General features: G+C 46.4%; 1 protein-coding gene across 3 annotated transcripts in view; it reads left to right on the top strand.

Annotated features, from left to right (window-relative positions):
- Nucleotides 1-19,402, top strand: part of NSD3 (nuclear receptor binding SET domain protein 3) — a 2,619,674-nt gene that overhangs the window by 2,052,583 nt on the left and 547,689 nt on the right. For all 3 annotated transcript variants that reach the window (XM_069617934.1, XM_069617935.1, XM_069617936.1), the window contains one exon: nucleotides 2,468-2,580. In XM_069617934.1, the coding sequence (XP_069474035.1) occupies nucleotides 2,468-2,580 (113 nt within the window). The remainder of the gene's footprint in view (nucleotides 1-2,467; nucleotides 2,581-19,402) is intronic.

Below are 19,402 nucleotides of genomic sequence, written 5' to 3' on the forward strand. Positions count from 1 at the left end.
TCCACTGACATCATTGTGGACCTTCCGGATAGTGCCACATGACCATGCGCTTGCTTGAGAAAATTCTTTACAAAAACATTTATATCTAGATTTAAAATTGTCTGTAAACTTTTGTGCTGATTCATCAAATGGCACCACATTTATAAGCCTTTACAATATTTGTGGAGCCCCCCCCCCTCTCTAAATTTGTTCCCTCTTGACAAAACAGCTCCACACTTTCCAAAACCATTCGGAATAAAATCTAGTGGCGCCAAAGTTATAAGCCATCCAAGAACTGCTTTTCACCAACCCTGTAATGCAGAAATAGGCATAGATGTCCCATCTGAAGTGTTTGCAAACTTTTGGGGTGAACAAAAACGTTTTCTGGCTTCTTACGGCCATATCCCATCCCATCCTCATCCCCCTCACCTCCCCAGAGATTGTTGGATAAGTTTGGCAAGTGCAATGTTGTGTTTTTTAAATATTTTAAATATCTTTCTACTGCGGTGTCCGTTGACACTGCTGGAATGTCCGCAAATCCAACATTCTAGGCGTTTTCCAAAAATCTGCCACACTTCACGTTTTTCACCATCCAATCAGTGGGTGCGTCCAATGTCCGCGGACATCACGGCACCCTCTAGGCCAATCGAATGCCTTTCCGCTGACCGAATAGGGAAATGGGTCAGCGAAGCAGAGCCAGACATCACTTATTTGTTTGGACCTACTTTTTGGTTGTTTTAAAAAACAATATTGGACGGATTTCCACAAAATTTACAAAAGCACACTTTCGAGACCAAGCCGCCGCTCCTGGCGCAAATTTGGTGAAAATCCGTCCAGCGGTTTGGGCTGTAGGCGTGAGCACATTTTTTTCCATTATGTTTATGGAAAAACAAAAAAATGAGGGACCCCCTTATAACTTTGCCCTCGCCACCCCCCCCCCCCCACCTTTTGACGAAATGTCACCGAACTTGCCAGAAATAGTCTGAGCGGGCCATATACTCTTTTTGCAAAGGCTGGTGAGGATTTGTATAGGGGGAGTGAAGTTATAAGCTGCCCAAAAAGTGCTCTTACTATGGGTTTAGCAACTTAACCATAACTACACACGGCCGCTGCCGCAGGCCGTGTAATAAAAGTCAAAATGTGTTTGTGGGTTTGTGGTTGGACGAAGCGTTGGTGTATGGGAGGCTATGGCGCATTAGAGATGAAAGGCGAGGCATATGGGGGTCGGATGGACCTGAGAGGTGAAGGTGGAGGCAGATAACATTCCAGAAGTTTCCAAATTGTTGCTATATAGAGAGGTATGACGTATGTGTGAAAAATGCGCTGCACAACGCACTTGTAGCAACAGTGTTGACCGGGAAGGGAAAAGGAGATGTATTCATCCCCGCATTCCACTAATTCCGACAGACGTGCCATTCAGTTTCAAGCTCCTACAGTTCCCGGTCAGGCTTGCGTTCAGTATCCCGATCAGCAAGGCACAGGGCCAGTCAATCAAGTGCACTGGTACCAACTTGTAATCTCCATGTTTCTACCATGGGAAGTTATATGTCGCGTGTTCTAGATCCGAATCCGTTGTATATCTTTGCTCCAACTGGAAAAACAGAAAATGTTGTTTATAAACGAGCCTTGCTATCAACACATGCTTTGCTAATATTAAACTTTAGGTCCTTAGTTGTTGGCACCGTCGGCTCATGTCGCCAATCATGCTGCTCGGGAATCTCCATGTTGTTCACATTTCCAGTTATATGTTTCAGAATGCGTTTTTAAGAAGAACAAAAAATCGTGTGTAGTCTTTTTATAAAAAACCCTTTTTCAAATATTAAGTAATGGAAAAATGTAGGTAATATTTCTTTTCACCTTTCTTATGGAGCCTTTCTGAAAAGGTATTTCTATCAAATAGTACCTATGAGAAAATGAAATCCCGGGCAGCGCCATGTCTATAAGCTAGTAGCTTATAAAACTGAAATCTTTTGGGAAATGAAAAGCATAATTGCAAATTGCTTGCTTGTCTCTGATATCACTCGTGAACAAGAGAACTATTGACAATCACAGGTGTCCTCAAAGAAGTTAATGTATTCAAAATGGTACAATAGGTAGATGTTATCTGCATACTGACACATTTGCTTGGTTTATGGAATAGTCGTACAGCAAAAAAACACCCTTCCATGGCAAGGGAACTTTAAGATCGAAATGTAGTGAGGTTTGATTTAGTCATTAAGCCTTTTGAGTTGGAGTCAAGAGTTCATCTTGATTTAAACTTACGAATAGTATTTTCTCAAATAGTATTTTCTGTGAGTTTGTCAGTAGTTGAGTTGTAAATTGGAAGTCATTAGCAATATATTCAAGCCCCACAATTAGTGCAATACAGTTTATCTGGTAATCAAAAAGTACACATTGTTACTATTAAAACATATTTGACTTGCAATGCGTATGACTTTACTGTTAGTTATTTTACATTAACTGACTTTTTCTTTTTTTTTTACTTCAGCTCTTGAAGAAGCTGCAAAACGGTTCCTGGAATTAAAAGCACAAAGAGAAAGCAAGGAAGCCCTTGAGAATGAAAGAAATTCTAGGAAGCCACCTCCCTATAAGCATATTAAAGTGAGTTCTGATATTTGTGTGAAACTCATGCCAAATGCCAAAAACGCACTGTAAGCTCTGCACTTGCTTTAATCTCATTTGCAAAATGTTTACATACTTTAATCCTTCCTTTATTTAGGTTGAGGTCATTTTGAAATGCTCCTGTTACTTTAGGATGTTAGTCAAATTTGGTATTGGAAGTCATGGTAGTACTTGACCCAATCTGCATGTTAACTGCAATTCCTAACTATAAAGGTAAGATCGAAATCCTTATCTCATTAGTTTACATAACCTACTATAAATGGGAAATTTACCTAAAAATCTCTAACCATTGCAAAGTATGGCTATTTTCAGCTGCTTACTTCACCATATTTGCTATTAAAAGAAAATACTTTAAAATGCGATCTGTAGTTAAAGGCATGGTCTAGTAAAAAATGTTATTGTCCCTACGGGTCGGCCATGTTTTTTTAAGCCTAAGTGGCTCGATTTTAGAAAACTTTCCTATGGACCTTACCCGAGTTTTCGTCCATTAAACGCATGCGAAAACAAGCACCAGGGAGCCGCCATTTTCGGATAATCCTAGAATTTCCCCCATCGCCCTGGCTGACATGCTTTTGCGGCACTAAATCAAATCCCCCGCCCCTGAGCCTGTCATCAGCAGACTCGTACCGCCCATTTTCCAACGCCAAAGCACGTCTTGTGTCAACATTCGCTGCGCTTCAGCTAATGACGTGTCGCCATGGAAATGGCAGGACGCCTCTTTCCTCAATAAGTATAAACAGACCGTTTCACAACACACAGCAGCAGATTTTCGATTCCATTCCTCTCTCTGTGTTACTTTGAGTATTCTGTGACTCGTTTCAGTGCTCTGGTCAGCTACCTTCGCCGCTTGTAGCCCGTGTGAACAGACACCAGTACCACCGCTATAAATTATTTTAGTTTAACACACAATGGCTATAATAATGCCCTACATGTACGAGCCTGAGTATACCGAGGAGGAACTACTGGAAAGGGAAGCACGCGAAAACGATGGGGATTCGGACGGCAGTTGGCAGGACGAATCAACAGATGAAGAGCCTGGGCCTAGTCGCATGGATGGCGTCTCCACCTGGTGCACATGCAATTGGTGCGAGCTAATGCCAACTGAGGACGAGAACTGCTGCTGCCGAGAAAACTCGGGATGCCTGTCCTACATTTCGGAAGGCGTGCAACGACCGCAATGCATCACCGAGCTGCCAGACTTCAGGGCAGCCTGCCTCACACGGGCCGTGTTGAGAATAATGATGGTGCTTATGCACGAACTTCGCGCAACTGTTCATCCTCGTAATCCGAGTAACGAGTAAGTATACTCTGCTTGTCATGCCACTCCTATTTCATGTTCTTCTACTATATCCAAAATTATATCTACATATCATTGTAACGCATGTAAGTCGTTCAATAGTGTGCATTGTCTAGATAGCATTTGTCCGTGCAGAATGCCAATAGTTACAAGAATTGTCATTGACAACAAGCGTTTATTAAACTTATCTTGGTCATTTAAAAACAGTTTGTTTCATTCCTTTTCACAGGTGGTACAGGCTGGTGGCCTATCGTTCCTTTACATGGTGGCTCCACGGGAGGCTTGGACACTGCGTTGATACCCGCCTGTGCCGTTCGTGCCATTAGAGAAACGTTCCCGAGTGACAGCGGTCAGTACAGGGGATTTTCTCTCGCTGTGCTGCAACCTGACCTGTATAATCTTTAAAGTCTTGTATTTTTGTGTCATGAAAATAAGATACAAAATAAAACACCACATATATTTTAACAACGGTTGTTTCGATTTTTTTAAATGAGTCAAGTGTGTCTCCGTTCAAGGATGGACGTCAGACATCTGTGCTCCGAATGGGTGAAGGTCTGGTCGCTGTGAAGCAGGGTGGTCACTATCTATCTAAGCTAACATAACATATTCCCGATAATGCATGCACTAAATAACACTTGTTCAAAGTCTTTCAGTAGGTTATGTCTTTATAAAGGTCACACATATATCTATACTAACAATTACCATTGGATTATACAGGCCTTAGGGTCTTGACCACTGTAATACACCGGTTGAAGTGTGGGTCTGTGCTCACAAGAATCTCCGGTATGTGGCATTTGTTATTGATAAGCAACGATATACTATCATTGATATAAAGGCGATATACTATAAAGGCGGTTTGCGCCAGTGGATGAGCGCTGGCATGGGGGGCTGTCATGGGCTCGAAAGGCCAACGTGCCAAACTACATGTACACTTCAAAAGGTATCCCACGCCAAGGGGCCATCGGTCACATGGCCTCCTCAGACCCCGTGTCTCCAGCCAGGCCTCCCCTTGAAGCAGGCCGCCCCCCTGCAATCCACATAAGTGTCTCCCCACTCAGCAGTCTTCCTGTGCCTTATCTGCACGCCCCAGGCCCATCCATCCCACCCCCCTCTATCAAAGGCGGTTCGCGCCAGTGGATGCGCGCTGTCAGGGGCGCAAAAGGCCAAGGTGCCAAACTACATGTACACTTCAAAAGGTATCCCACGCCAAGGGGCCATCGGTCACATGGCCTCCTCAGACCCGTGTCTCCAGCCAGGCCTCCCCTTCAAGAAGGCCACCCCCCTAAGACCACGACATACATACGTCATTCATTCACAAACACACCCCTGTTTCTAATACTTTATAAACCACTTGATATGTCTCATGAGAACATCTTTGTGCTTTGCAAGTCAACTCCTGAACGTGTTACCTGGCAACCACTGAGATCTACGCTAATCTGCTCGTCGTCGTGCTATCCGTGAACTTCTGTGACCGCTCAGAGCAAACCCATCAGTGTGCTACCTGTGGCCACCCACCTATTCTCCTGCAACATACTGCTCTGCTTGCTGAATCCAACTGTTTGTTGGTCAAGGTAAGGCCATGTATCCTAGTCCTATTTCGCAGATTTTTAAATTTCTATCTATTTGCGAGTTGAGTACACAATAGTGCTATGTTCATTGGTCACATTGCTATTGACTTGAGTTTCCATTGCTATGCTATCAATAGATCTATTTATTTTCATCTGTGTCTATTGTCATCGAATTGCATCCTTCGGGGGTCCAGTCTCTAATGTAAGCATGTTTCCTTCTCGTGCAATACAGAACATCCAAGGGATGAGTCACATGTTCAGTTTTTAGTCACATCATTTATACATTTCTGCAACTTAAGCAAATACTAAGCCGCACATAATGAACTGGTAAAGTTCCTGCGACCAAAACAAACCTTGCATTGATCATTGTATGATTTATTTACTTTTGTATCAAATCTTTATTCTTGAAGATTGTATAATAATGTCTATTTACTTTTCAGATTTATCAACAATGCCTGCCTGTTCGATTAGCGGTTGCCCTTCGAAGACCCATGCGAAATCTGAAGGCACTAAAATGCATGTATTCCCGAAAACTGTTGATCGAATAAGAGAATGGGTCAGACATTGCAGATATCCACTGGATGAGCTGGAAAGTAGAGTCCAACAAGTCTTACAGGACAAGAGGGGTGATCAATACCGCATCTGCAGCCGGCACTTTTCCTTGGACATGTACACAACATCTTGGGTAACAAAGAAGAATAAACGGCGAACGACACGGAAATAGCTCAAACGCTATTCCCACTCTATTCGTCCACATTCCACCACCGGTGAGTCAAGTGTCCGGATTTAGCTTTAGGCCTTGCGGTAGTGTGTAGGTATCTGAACGGATTAATTGATATTGTAGGTGTTCTATCCCTTGTAATAATTTCGATATTGATATGAGTGTATAGTTTTTTGAATAATGACATTTATCAATATATTCTTTTTCGATTTCATAACCCACAAACACAATGTATATATATGGGAACAGGGAACTGTGCTGTATTGAGCATTTTTCAAGTATTCACCTTACATGGCTATTTTTAATATTGGCATTTCATTATCAATCATTAATTTACCTTTACAACTTCTTGACTATCCCTTGAATCTGAAGCAAGACCATTCTACATCCTTGACGTGGTCGCAGTTATCAACCACTTCTAGCGCGGATCAGGTATTCTTACTAGGCTAATCCGCTACAGACTTGTTTTATGCATGTCAAGTAATAGTTTTATTTTATCGTGTAATTATTTTACCGAATGTTTGGTTAGTGCTTTCCAATTGATATACACCTTAGTTATCGTCCACTGGTGTTTGTTTTCAGTTATAATTAGCGTTATCCATACTAATGCAAGTACTGTCTTTCAGGGAGATGCTGAAGCGTCCGCCACATCTACAACATTTCTAGATGTTCTTCACCAGCAGGAGGTATGGATACTGACACCTCCATCGAGCGTCATCATCAGAGCTGGAATTCCTGTCGTTTTATTGTTCTACACAATGTTTCATTCGTGGTTAGCCGTTGATATGTACCTGTGCTGTTGACCCCAGGTGTGTGTTATGTTTTCACTATTGTAATCCTCGCTAATGCAAATACTATGTTTCAGGCAGTTGATGGAGCGTCAACCCCTGCACTTGATGCAGAGCCTGACATTCAAGTAATTCCAGGGGAAGTGGAAGCGGGACCATGCGTATACGAATCGGCGTAACCGCTTTCGGAAGTGCGCACTACATTTGCAACATCCATAGATATTCTTCAGCAGCACGAGGTATGGATAATGACAGCTCCATCATGCGTGATCATATAACGTGATTCCATTTGCTATAATTTCTTCCCTATTAACGCAAGTGCTGTGTTTCAGGGAGACGACGAAGCTTCCACTACAATCACAACATCCAATTTAGATGATGCAGATGTAAATAAATCGGAGAAATAAGTCGATGAAATGTGATCATATTTAGATTTTCCTTGATTCTTCTGGACAATGCATCATTTGCGGTTATCTCTTTATATGTACTTGTGCGTTCGACCCCAAGTGTGTGTTATGTTTCCAGTATTGAAAACCATACTTATCCGAGTACTGTGTTTCAGGGAGACGACGGAGCTTCCACCACAATCACAACATCTCATTTAGATGATGCAGATGTAAAGGAATAGGAGAAATAAGTCGATGAAACGTGATCATATTTAGATTTTCCTTGATTCTTTTGGACAATGCATCATTTGTGGTTATCTCTTTATATGTACCTGTGCCGTCGACCCCAAGTGTGTGCTGTGTTTCCAATATTGAAAAGCATACTAATGCAGGTACTGTGTTTCAAGGAGATGCGGATGCCTCCTCTCCAATACAACCATTCATGGCAGTCCATGCAGAGCCAGGGGTATGGATACTGACAGCTCCATCGAAATAGATCATCACTGGTCGAATACTTGTCGTTTGATTGTTGCACACAATGTTTAAATCGTGTTTGGCTATTGAGATGTACCCGTGTGTTCGTCCTCACGTGTGTTTTATGCTAACAATATTTTGATACATAGTAATGAAAGTACTATGTTTCAGGGAGACGATGGAGCCTCATTCCGTGCTGTGTATGCGGATACAGAAAATATAGTCGTTGCAGCGCAAGAGGAAGGGAGGACATGCGGAAACGAATCGGAGCTACAGCGTGCAGATGTTGAAGGTCGAGTCAAAAAAGTTGCAAAGAAAAAAAAACAAAAAAAGGTTAGTTACAAACAGTACATAACTTTAAAAAAATGTTTGTGCTGGGGACTATTTTATGTTTTTTTCAGTCAATTGTACTACACTTTATCTTGTGTTTAAACTGAACATCCCTTTTCCAATCTCTCCTCCAGTTACACGTGGGTGTCAGAACTATACATACACAGACAGTGAAGCGAATGAGAGATGTGGCTTGCCAGACCGTGTACACTATGGAGGAACTATTAATTGAGGCGAGGCGTGTTCAGGCTCGAGATGCTCATGTCCAATGGCCAGAACATGAATTAACTGTGTTTGGAGACTACAGCAAAGTTGCATTGGACCATAGCTACAGCGCGACCGCACCACCACAAGAAGATGTTATTGAATGTATTCAAGATAGCTCTGAAGTAGTTGCAGATCAATTCACACAATCTACACCCGCCAAAAATTTGCCACCAAAAAACATGTCGACATTGTTGTGTTCTCCCATCAATGTTGAAGTAATAGATGTCGAAATGACAGAGAATGAACCAGCCGCAGCATCCATAGACGCATCAGAACTTGATATCAGCGATATTACTTTCCAATGTGTTGAAATCTCCACAACGTCACAGGCTGAAACAACGTTGACGCAGGATGACAGTCTAATGAAAGAGAGCAAATACATTGTATTCGACAGTTGTTTGATGGAAATTATAAGTATGCTGAAATGTGTGCATTCCATTAGAGGGAAAGTATGTGGGAAGCCATTGATTAATGTGACTCGTCAAATAAAAGGCAGTAGTGTCAAAATAAATGCCGCCTGTAGATTAAATCATAGGTTCTCATGGTCTGCACAACCGATGCTGGGGAAACTGCCAGCAGGCAATCTACTGTGTGCAGCTGCATCACTTTTTAGTGGCTCCAGTTTTAGAAAGTTAGAGGCTTTCTTTCAGTTTGTCGGACTCCATTTCATTTCTAAAGCGCTGTACTACATATACCAACGTGATTATCTGTTTCCGGCCATTAGTGATGCTTGGAAAATTGAACAATTGTCTCTAGCAAGTACATTCGAAGGCAAACGATTCAGGCTAGCCGGCGATGGACAGTGCGACAGCCCTGGATTTTCTGCCAAGTACTGCACCTACCACTTTCAGGACATGGATAGTAAGAAAATTGTGAGTTTGGTGGTCGTGCAGGTAACACAATGTACATTGTCAGTGGCCATGGAGAAACTAGGATTTATAAAATCAGTGGAATATCTACAATCAAGGGGAATGCACATCGACCTCATACCCACGGATAGACACGTTTCAATTGCCAAGACAATGAGAGAGCAGTTCCCACATATTAAACATCAATTTGACGTATGGCATCTTGCTAAATCAATCAATAAGAAAATCTCGGCTGCAGGGAAAAAAAAAGGTTTTGAAAGTATTTTGCAGTGGTCCCATTCTATCACCAACCATCTTTGGTGGAGCTCAAAAACTTGTGAAGGGTCAGTGGAAATACTACTTTAAAAATGGCGGTCACTGATGCACCACTGTACCAACGTTCACCGCTGGACAGCAAATCAACATTTCCACCAATGAGAAAATGGCCCTTTGTCCCCAGAGGAGGCACGGAAGAAGTGGTTGCTTCCATCTTCACTGACACACAAAGCCATTGAGAAGATTGTTTTCGACAAAACTCTATCAAGAGATTTTAGAGGACTGACAGAATTATGTCACACAGGAGATTTGGAGGTGTTCCACAATATGTGCCTAAAACACAGGCCAAAGTGCTTGCATTTTAGCTTTCGGGGCATGAAACATCGCACTCTACTAGCGGTCTTGGCCCATAACAGCAATGTCGGACGTGAACAATCTAGGACTAGGGGTAAAGTAAGGATGCCTCGCTACACTAAGGTGTTTTCAAAACGAAGTAAGCAATGGGTGATCAAACCAGTGTATGATGAAATGCAGTTCGACTTTGTCAAAGGCCTTATTGTTGCTGTGTTAGAGAAGCACAGATATGGAATTTTGGACGTTTCTGTGCAGATCAGTGATCCATTGCCACCGAACATTGCGACTGTGCCATGCCCACCCGAAGCACAGCTGATTGTGAAGTACAAATCCCGGTTTAAATAATTGCAATACGATTGTCTTTTTGTAAATAAATGTTATTGTACAGTGCACCTGTAACCCTAACCCCTACCTTCACCATCATGGGTGGCGAACAAGCTGGGTGTCATCTTTGAATTCTCTCTATTCACCTCATATGTGTATGTATATATTTTTCTCATGTCTCATCTCATGTAAATGTAAATGCTGCGCACTGTTAGCGGAGGGGAGGCTTGCGTATTGCAAATAATAAAACAAACAAACAAACAATAAATCACACTTTTAACTCAACTCCTGTGGTACTTTATACTTTCCCTGACCTTCCGCCAAAAATTAAATGTCTCAATTTGGGCTGCAAAGCTCGCAGACAACGGGGACAAAATTGGGGCACTTAGAACGCGCCAGCCAAGCGGGCCGTGGCATTTGGGAGAGAAGCCAGTTCGCATTTGCACATTGAGGCGCACTACATAGACGGATTCTAAACTTCAAGTTCTCACAGATGCCTATACTACGTGATGTTGCAAATAAAGAATGCAAAGGACAGCGGCTTTGATTTTCAGCTCGCGCCCAGATGAGGCCCACAAGTCGCACTGGAAGTATAAGGGTCTATTGTTTTTTGACCTTGAGACAGGGACCATGCCGAAAGAACTACATTTGAAGGGGGTGCGCAATAACGTAAGAGACGATAAGGCAGAAAATTCAGAACTTCGACTGAGTTTCATTTTAGTTCAGTATACGAAAAATTGTTGTCAAGAGCACGGTCCGTTTTACAGACTGCATTACGAAGAGACACAATGGAAATTTCAAATATAATGTAAGTAAATGTTTACACGCTTTTATACCGGAATGAAGATTTAATGAATGGATGCATGAATAAATGAATGAATGAAGAGCTAGGAAAAGCAAGGAAAACGTGTTCGTAGTGGGCACATGGGCATGCAGGTCCACTGGTCTCACCGATCTCGGTCCTTGGCCCAGCCACTTTTCCCTGCACTGCCTACCTGCACTACGGGACTGTCTCTGTATCCTTCAGCCCCTTCTCCCGGCATTTACCTTGCACTTGCCACCAGCTGGCCCTATTTAATTTGTATTCAACTAACCATGTACAGCACTCCCCCCCGCCCCCCTCTCCCCACTTCCCCATGCGCGATCAGAAAGACACCTGGCCTAGTAGGATCGTTGTCTGTCTGCCCTTGTTCCCCACCTGCCTCGTCGCGCCTAGAAACACTTGAGTATAGGCGCGTTACAAATGCCCTATCATATATCATATCATTCCTCACGCATGTAGACTAACTGTCGTTTATCATTGTGTGTTGGCCTCGATTTATTTTGTTACTTTTCGCATTGATTTTAGAGCCGAACATACTCCATTGAACTATCCGTGCAAGCAAATAATTTCTGATCGGCTATAATAAATAAAATAAGTAATATTAATGAAGATCGGCTGGCGAGACTAATTATAATTTTTTTGTTTTCATAACAGGTATTTGCTCCCCTTCTGCTACTGCCATCGGTTTGAGACACCAGCAGATGGCTTTTACAGTAGACACCTGCAGCTTCGTGTGAACAACTCGAGCACACTGACAATTTTATGGGACGATCGCCAAGGGCCCACATGCCCTTACGCTGTACTAGTGGCTAGAAGCAACATATGAACCTTTACGATGGACTAGTGCCTAGTTGATGGAACAGCCTTGCGGTTCACCGTGCTTCCAAAGTGCTTCTGTTAACGAAAAGCAACACCCTGTGTACCATGGCGGATACAGATAAAAGAAAGAAATGGCTTTCGGAGTTCATATGGCAATTGCTGAATATTCTCTAAACATTTAATGTAAAATAAATGTACTTTACCAAATGTACCGTGTTGCTATTTGATTTTAAAGTACATATTCCGAATTGTGGCGTGCGGTGTTGTGAGATGGTCTGTGTTGGTTTCCGGGTTCTGTGTGGAGTCGCGTAGAAGACGACTGGGCGCGTTTGCCTATGCAGCACAGTAACGTCACAGAGAGAGGCGGGGAATATGAATGTTTGGATAATGTCAGGCTCAGGGGCGGGGGAATTGATTTAGTGCCGCAAAAGCAGGTCAGTCAGGGCGATGGGGGAACTGATAGGATTATCAGAAAATGGCGGCTCCCTGGTGCTTGTTTTCGCGTGCGTTTAATGGACAAAAACTCGGGTAAGGTCCATAGGAAAGTTTTCTAAAATCGAGCCACTTAGGCTTAAAAAAACATGGCCGACCCGTAGGGACAATACGCCTTTAAGCCTTGGAATGCATTTTCCTTTAAAGGTTAGCAATTCTTGGCAATTAAATCATGGTTAATCGTGTGGGTGTCAGAATTGGTTTCTAAATGTTAATGACAAGACTGAGTATTTTATAGATACAGGACAATGAATCCTGTGCAGCTATTTCTTGGGGAATAACTAGAATTCACAAATCTTGTGTGGTTGAAAGGCATTGTATTTCTGGGCGAGGGAGAGTGCTTTTCAGCATGTGCTGTCTATAACCCTTTTAAAGATTGCCTCATAGTAAGATGTAACATGTAGCAAAAAGGTAATTGGAACATTTGTATCTCCCATTTGTGGAATATGGAAGGGGGTTGGCTGGATCTCAGTTATTGCAAGCACTTCCTAGGCATTCTATGTTGTTCCCAGCATTGTATTAGAGATTTCTTGGGTACTTTACAGCATCCAGATTGGTAGGTCTGCCAACCCAACATAGAACATAAACTGTTCAATGTGAGGGACCCATCTACTGGTCAACGCCCTCAGTTATGAGGCTTGGTTTCTCATGCATTTAAACTTTCCCATGCCTGCTGCAACCACCGCCATTTTCATGTGTTTAGCTGGTTATGAACCAAGGTCAATGAGTTTGGATTTGGATTGCACCAGCTGGTAGTTGTCACTTTTCTCGGAATCCTCAACTCGCCAAGTAAGGCTTTGACATTATAAAGGATAGGATACTGGCCATAGCAGGCCATGGTAACCAGTTACATGCAATGTAGAGTAGTATGCCAATATTTTGTTTTATGTGAATTCTTGAGCTGCTGTGTTAGCTCCCTGAGAAAGGGGGAGCAGAGGGTGTGGCACTGTCTGTCTAGTGCTGCTGTGCCTCCACTCACTGCACAGTTCACTCCCTGTTTGCATAGCACATCTGCCCCAATCACTATCTACACAATGCTTCTCTTCTTATTGCTATCTGTGCATTGCTTCTCCCACTCTCTCTGCAGTCCTACTCCATCACTGAACACACTCGCTCACTATCGGCACAGTGTTGTTTGCTCATGTATCCCAGGCACTGTCTACGGAGTTCTTCTGCCTGACCCACCTCTCCCCTTGCCTACATAATGCTTCCCCCTTACTAGCAATTACGACTGTAGAATTTGTTTTCCCTCATTCACCCCACTTGCTATGCTGCCAGTTCTCTTCACTTGCTCTACACATTGCTGATCCTTCTTTCAACCCCCTGCCTCTCCACCATTGTGTCTGTATGGTCCTTTTTCCTCATTCACACCACTCACCTGCTCTGCAAAATACTTCTACCTGACATACTGTCTGGCTAATGCTTTCTCCTTCATTGCAATAAAGATAAAAGGAGATGGCCAACACTTATTTAATGAGAGAAGAAACTGTTTCACACAGTAAGTTACTGCATGTTTGGATTTTAGTAGCAAGTTCTAGTGCAAGAGATCAATAAGGGGTATCGGTCAGGTCTGTTACCCAGTGTTGAATTTAGATCTAAAAGACCGTATTGGTGAGTTTGGTTGGGGTGTTATCTTTGCACACGTGTTGCCTCATTCTTAATTTCATAGGACAACTGTAAGGAACTCATGGTAGCAACAGTAAAGACAGCAGACACAAGTGATCACAGTTTAAGGGTGTATAGTGAACTTTGAATGCAGGATGGAAAAATGCCTAACCTAATTCTAAGATGGGAGCAAGCGTCAACCATCAAATGAAAAATAAGGCAGTCCTATTGGCGTTGTCAAAATAAAAGGGCCTATACTAAGAAAAACCTATTGCCAATTCCATACATCTAATTACAGAAAGAGTGTGGGATAGGGTATCAAAATAAAGGCAACAGTGTTCAAATAATAAGTCCAGATGTGATTGCCTTGAGGTCTCCCTTCCCCACATTTTTAGCACTGAACAAGATGGGACTTTAGAGCACAGCACATGACCGAGCCTTCCCAGCACTAGTGGACAGTTCCCTTCTAGCTTACACAGCACATGCTCGAGCCTACCCATCACGATCTGAAAGATCCATTCCAGCTATCCGGTTCTTCGATGGTAAAGTCTCTTTTCTATAAAAGTCTTTCCTTTGAGGCCTTATGTATTCAACAAACAAACACAAAGTTGTACTTCACGTAGACTTTGGTTGACTGCTTCACCCTTGGTTCCCCCCTCTTCCGGGCACAGACTCTTCACACTATCGTATTCAACAAATTCATATTCAGTGAACTGTGGATGATAACTTTCCATTCCTGGATCTCCCTCGGCTGGACTCGGATCCTAAATGACAAGGGGAACGCTTACTTTCCCCATTTCTTGCAATACTTCTTGCTTCTTTGTACATGAGGTGGGGATTCGTCACCCATGGTTCCCCCTCTTCCGGGCGCAGACCCCTTTCGAATATTTCTCTCAGCTCAGCCTCCCTCTTCTGGGTTCACTATGGCTTTGCACAAAGACAGTTCACCTTTTCACTTTCAGCAGTCTTAATGTCTTTTCAAACCATTCTCGTGGACATCCCTCCGCCGGGTTCTTTCTTGCCAATGTTTATGGAACACAGTTCATGTTGTAATGTTCACCATGCAGGATTCACGTCCCTTAGCTTTAATGTTCACCATGCGGGATTCACGTCCCTTAGCTTTCTTCCATTCTTCTCCTCCCGGTCCTGTGAGAGTTACTCCTATGTCCCGTCCCCTTTCCTCCATACTGCATGGGCGTCCCTCGCTAGGGACGGGAGACAATCTTTTTCACCAGAAAAAAACTTCTTCCCCTTTAAATTTAGAGGCACGCAGGGGCGTGGCCCCAGGAGCATGTGCTCCCCTTTCTCCGGCCACTGGCGCCACTTGTCAGTCCCCTTTTCCGCGTCGACAGAAACGGGCCTATTTCATGTGACAGCACACGCTTTTCCCCAGATACCTTCTTCTGTCTTTTTGTCTTCCTTTATCAATCAGGTACTCGGTCCTCTGGCGCATGTCGACTTCAGCGGCCTTCAGCAGGTGTCCAGCCTGCGAGGGGCTTTCCCTACATCTGATCCCCACGCTCTTTGCCTCTGCTGCCTTGGCCCAGACCACGGCTGGGAAGGTTGTACTGCGTGCGACTCACATTCATCGCATGCTCTGAAGAACAGGCTAGCCAGGTGGAGGGAGCTCTTCCAGAAGTCACCTCCAGAGGACTTGAAGGACTTCGTCAGACATGTCAAGGCCCAAGGGCGGCCGATCTTTTCCAGCACACCCCGCAAGGGCAACTTCTTCCCAAGGAAGCGCCCTGACGGGAGGAACCTCACAGGTTCCATCACGAGCGCCTAGGCTAATTCAGCTACCGGGCCGAGGGGGTCTGTAGATCCTTCCAGAGACCATGCTGAGGGACCGCAAGGTTATTTTACCGGGTGTACACCCGAGGGACTACGCCCTTGTACCAGCAACATGGCGGAGAGGGCGCCTGCACGCAGCACTTTTGGCGATACTGCTGATGGCAACACGCCTACCAGGCCTCGGCCTGAGGTGCAGGGTAGGTCTCATGCTCCATCGGAAAGAGTTCTGGAGGAGGCCGGGCCCAGTGAGCCAAACACCACGACTTCAGCATGTGGCATGCAGCTCGACAAGATGGCCGCCGTGCCAGACAAGATGGCCGCTCGTCCGATACTGCCCCGAGGAATGAAGCAGGTGGGAGAACGAGTTACAAGGTGGGACTGGTGTCAACCAGGTACGTGGCCTACAGCTTATCCTTCAGCACAGTGCACATTTACGCTGCAAACAGCTAGACCGAGTACGCACCGGCCCCAGCAGCCACACGCTACTCTATCAATATCACCTGCCACCCCACTGGCCTGCGAGGAAAGGTTCTTTGAAAAGTTGCTCATGAAATCTCCTCATATGGGGACCATCCTTAGGGATGTGATCAGGGACATGCTCCCTCCGGCCCCTCTCTGTGCCTGTAGTCATTCCTCCTATGGCTCCAGCACCGCAGGCCCTGGTGCAGCCCCTGCTGCCCTTGCCGGCTCCTTCGATTCCGGCTCCCCTGCCTCCCACAGTTCAGGCGGTTTCGTACCAGCCTCTGCTGCAGCCTCCAGCTCCGATCTCCACACCTCAGCCCTAAGGACCCAGCACTCCTCACCCCCGGTCTGGACCATTTGGACGCCCTGGTGGACACAGGTGAGGAAGAAGACCCTGACACATCATCGTCAGCCAAGGCCTTCCACAAATGACTTGCATGTCTGACAGATTACTTGGGCCTTCCGCAACCCAAAGGCGGGGGTGCTTGCCGAGGTCCTCATTCTACGCCCCGCGGCTAGATTGGGGATCCCGATGCAGAAGGACGTTGCCACCTTGGCCAAGGAGGGGTGGCTCAAACCCCACTCGGTCCAACCTGTTAATCGGCTCCTGGACGCCAAGTATTGGCAAATCGAGGGGGATACACTATTCTCCAGCATGGGGTCTGGCATGGATTCACATGCTCATGAATATTCCCGGTCGTCAGGCTGGGAATCCTCGGTAAAGAAAAAAACAGTATCAGTTTCGTTTCTGATCTGTCTTTCGTAGTAACAACCAATCACTGGTCTCTGCGTCATACTGACCACAGCCAATGACTGCCCTCTACCTAAGCACCGCCTCTGGCAGCCATCTTCAGATTTTTACCGCACGTTCATGTGTTGGGATCCTCGTGCTATTGCTCTCGAGCGTTAGTGCTATTTTTTCACGTGTTTTTTTTCAGAAACTTCGTTTTTTCGGTCAAAAGAGCCTCAAGCTCCACCGACTCTCCATCCGATCAACGGGGACCCGTGTCGGATTCGTCTGCGCCCCTCAAGGATGAAGATTTCGTCGAGCTACGCTTTTGGAGGACTCCAGAAGTTTCTCAGGCCCGGACATGGCCCAAGAGAAGGGAAGCTCGAGGCCCGGAAAGCTGTTCAGGAACTGCCCTGGATGCCAGCTGCAGAACGTCTTTAAGGAGGACGAACACTCCTGTTGTCTCTACTGCTTACATGAGGACAAGACGCACATGGAGAAGGACTGTGCGTTTTGCGGCAATATGTCGGAACGGACCATGAAGGACCGCCACCAACGTCTCGCCAACTGGCTGGAAGGGAAGAGCCCGTCAGGCGAGAAGAAGAGGAAGAAATCTGAGCGGTCTTCTAAGACCTTTGAGGACGCCCCGGCGACGGGGGTCCAACATAAGGCCAAGCACCGCGAGTCCGCTGGCACCGCGAGTGCCGAACGGTCGGGCTCTACGGGCGCCAGGCAGGGCGCACCCTCCCCGGCACCTTCAGCCACGAGCCAACGCTCTGGGTCGGGTAAGAGGAAGGGCGAGCACCCGGCAAAGCTCCTGGAGAGGCCCCGGTCGAGCTCAAAGGCCCCATCGGAGGGGGGAGCGAGGCAGTGTCCCTCCCCTCAAGGATAAGGCGGTGAGCGCACCTAAGGTGGTGAAGGCCTTAATCCATCCGGCCAAGCCCTCTATCGATACTGTCGCGGCGGCCCTGGCTCAGCCTGTGGAGGCTACACCAGTGGTGGCGACCTCGGGGCTCAGAGTTTCCCTGCCACCTCGGAGGGAGTCCTCTTTTGTGCCCATCGATAGGACCCCTGTGAAACCCCCGGCAGGGAAGAAAAAGGGGGGGCAGGGCGTCGTCGTAGATTCGGCCTCAACCTCAGAGGAAGAGCTGATTGAGGTCTTAAGCCACGGCCTTGGCGTGGAAGAAGACCGGCCCGTCGGGATGGTTTCCGACGCAGGTGACGACGGGGCTCCTGATCGCCGTCGGATTCCCCTCTGCCAGTGCCGCAAGACAACTCAGCGGCCATTTTGTTGGCTATACAGTCCTTATGTTCAGAGATAAGGACGAGACTACCGTTGCCGACGGAGGAACCTCTCCCGTCGGGGGATCCTGAACCGGGACCTTCTGGTGCTCCCCCACCCAAGAAAAGGATTCACCCTCCACCTCCTTTTCAGCCGTCGCGCCCCGTCCAGTCCTCCTCCCCGTCCACCCGAGGGGATGATACGGGGACTGACACGGCAGCGACGGGTACGGACGACGAGGTATACGACGAGGATCTACCGTCGTCACCTCCCACCAGGGTTTTTCCGCCCGACGAGATTGGATCGTTCCACTCCATGATCGCCAGGGCATCCGAGCTTTTCCAACTCTGCCCTGAGGAGAAGAAAAAGGAAGGATTCCTTTATCAACGGCGCTAGGCCAAGAGGAAGACGGTCCTCGCGGTGCCTCTACTGGACGACATTTGGGATGAGGGCCTCGCCCTCCTCAAGAACCCTTCCACGACGCCAGCTAGAAGAGACCGGTACGAGAAGAAGTACCGGGTCCCGGACGCGGCCCCCCTGTGCCTCCGGGCGCAGCCTACCCCGGACTCCGTCGTCTCCGCGGCGGGCAGGAAAAAAGTGGGGGGGGGGTGCGGCCGGACGGCGAGGGAAAGAAATTGGACGCTATGGGACGCAGGGTTATCTCGTCTGCAGCGACGACGATTAAAGCGGCCAACGCCTTGGCTATCGTGGCCCGCTACGACAGGGAGATATGGTACAAACTGGCTCCCCTGCTGGACTTCCTACCGGACGACAAGAGGGCGGATGCCCTGGAGATCCTACAGGAAGGCGAGGTGGCGTCGGACCACGCCATCACTATTGCGACGGACATCGCCGACACTGGGTTTCGCCAGTTGGGCAACGGCGTGTGCCTTAGGCGGCGTGGATGGCTCAAGGCTACGGACTTCCGTCAAGACGTACAGACCAGAGTCCTGGACATGCCGTTCGATGGGAACAACCTGTTTGGGAAAACAGTGGACGATTCCCTTCAGGCCATTAAAGCGGACATTGAGACGGCCCGGGCCCTTGGGGTTCTGCAGCAACGACGGACGCCCTTTCGGAGCAGCGGAGGCAAGGGCGCCTCCAAAGGTTCCGGCGGCGGTTTCTCCACCTACCGTCAAGCGGCCCGCTCGTCGTCTCAGGAGG

Source organism: Ambystoma mexicanum, chromosome 10 (genome assembly GCF_040938575.1).
Source record: "Ambystoma mexicanum isolate Mex_15411 chromosome 10, UKY_AmexF1_1, whole genome shotgun sequence".
Lineage (NCBI taxonomy): Eukaryota > Metazoa > Chordata > Amphibia > Caudata > Ambystomatidae > Ambystoma > Ambystoma mexicanum.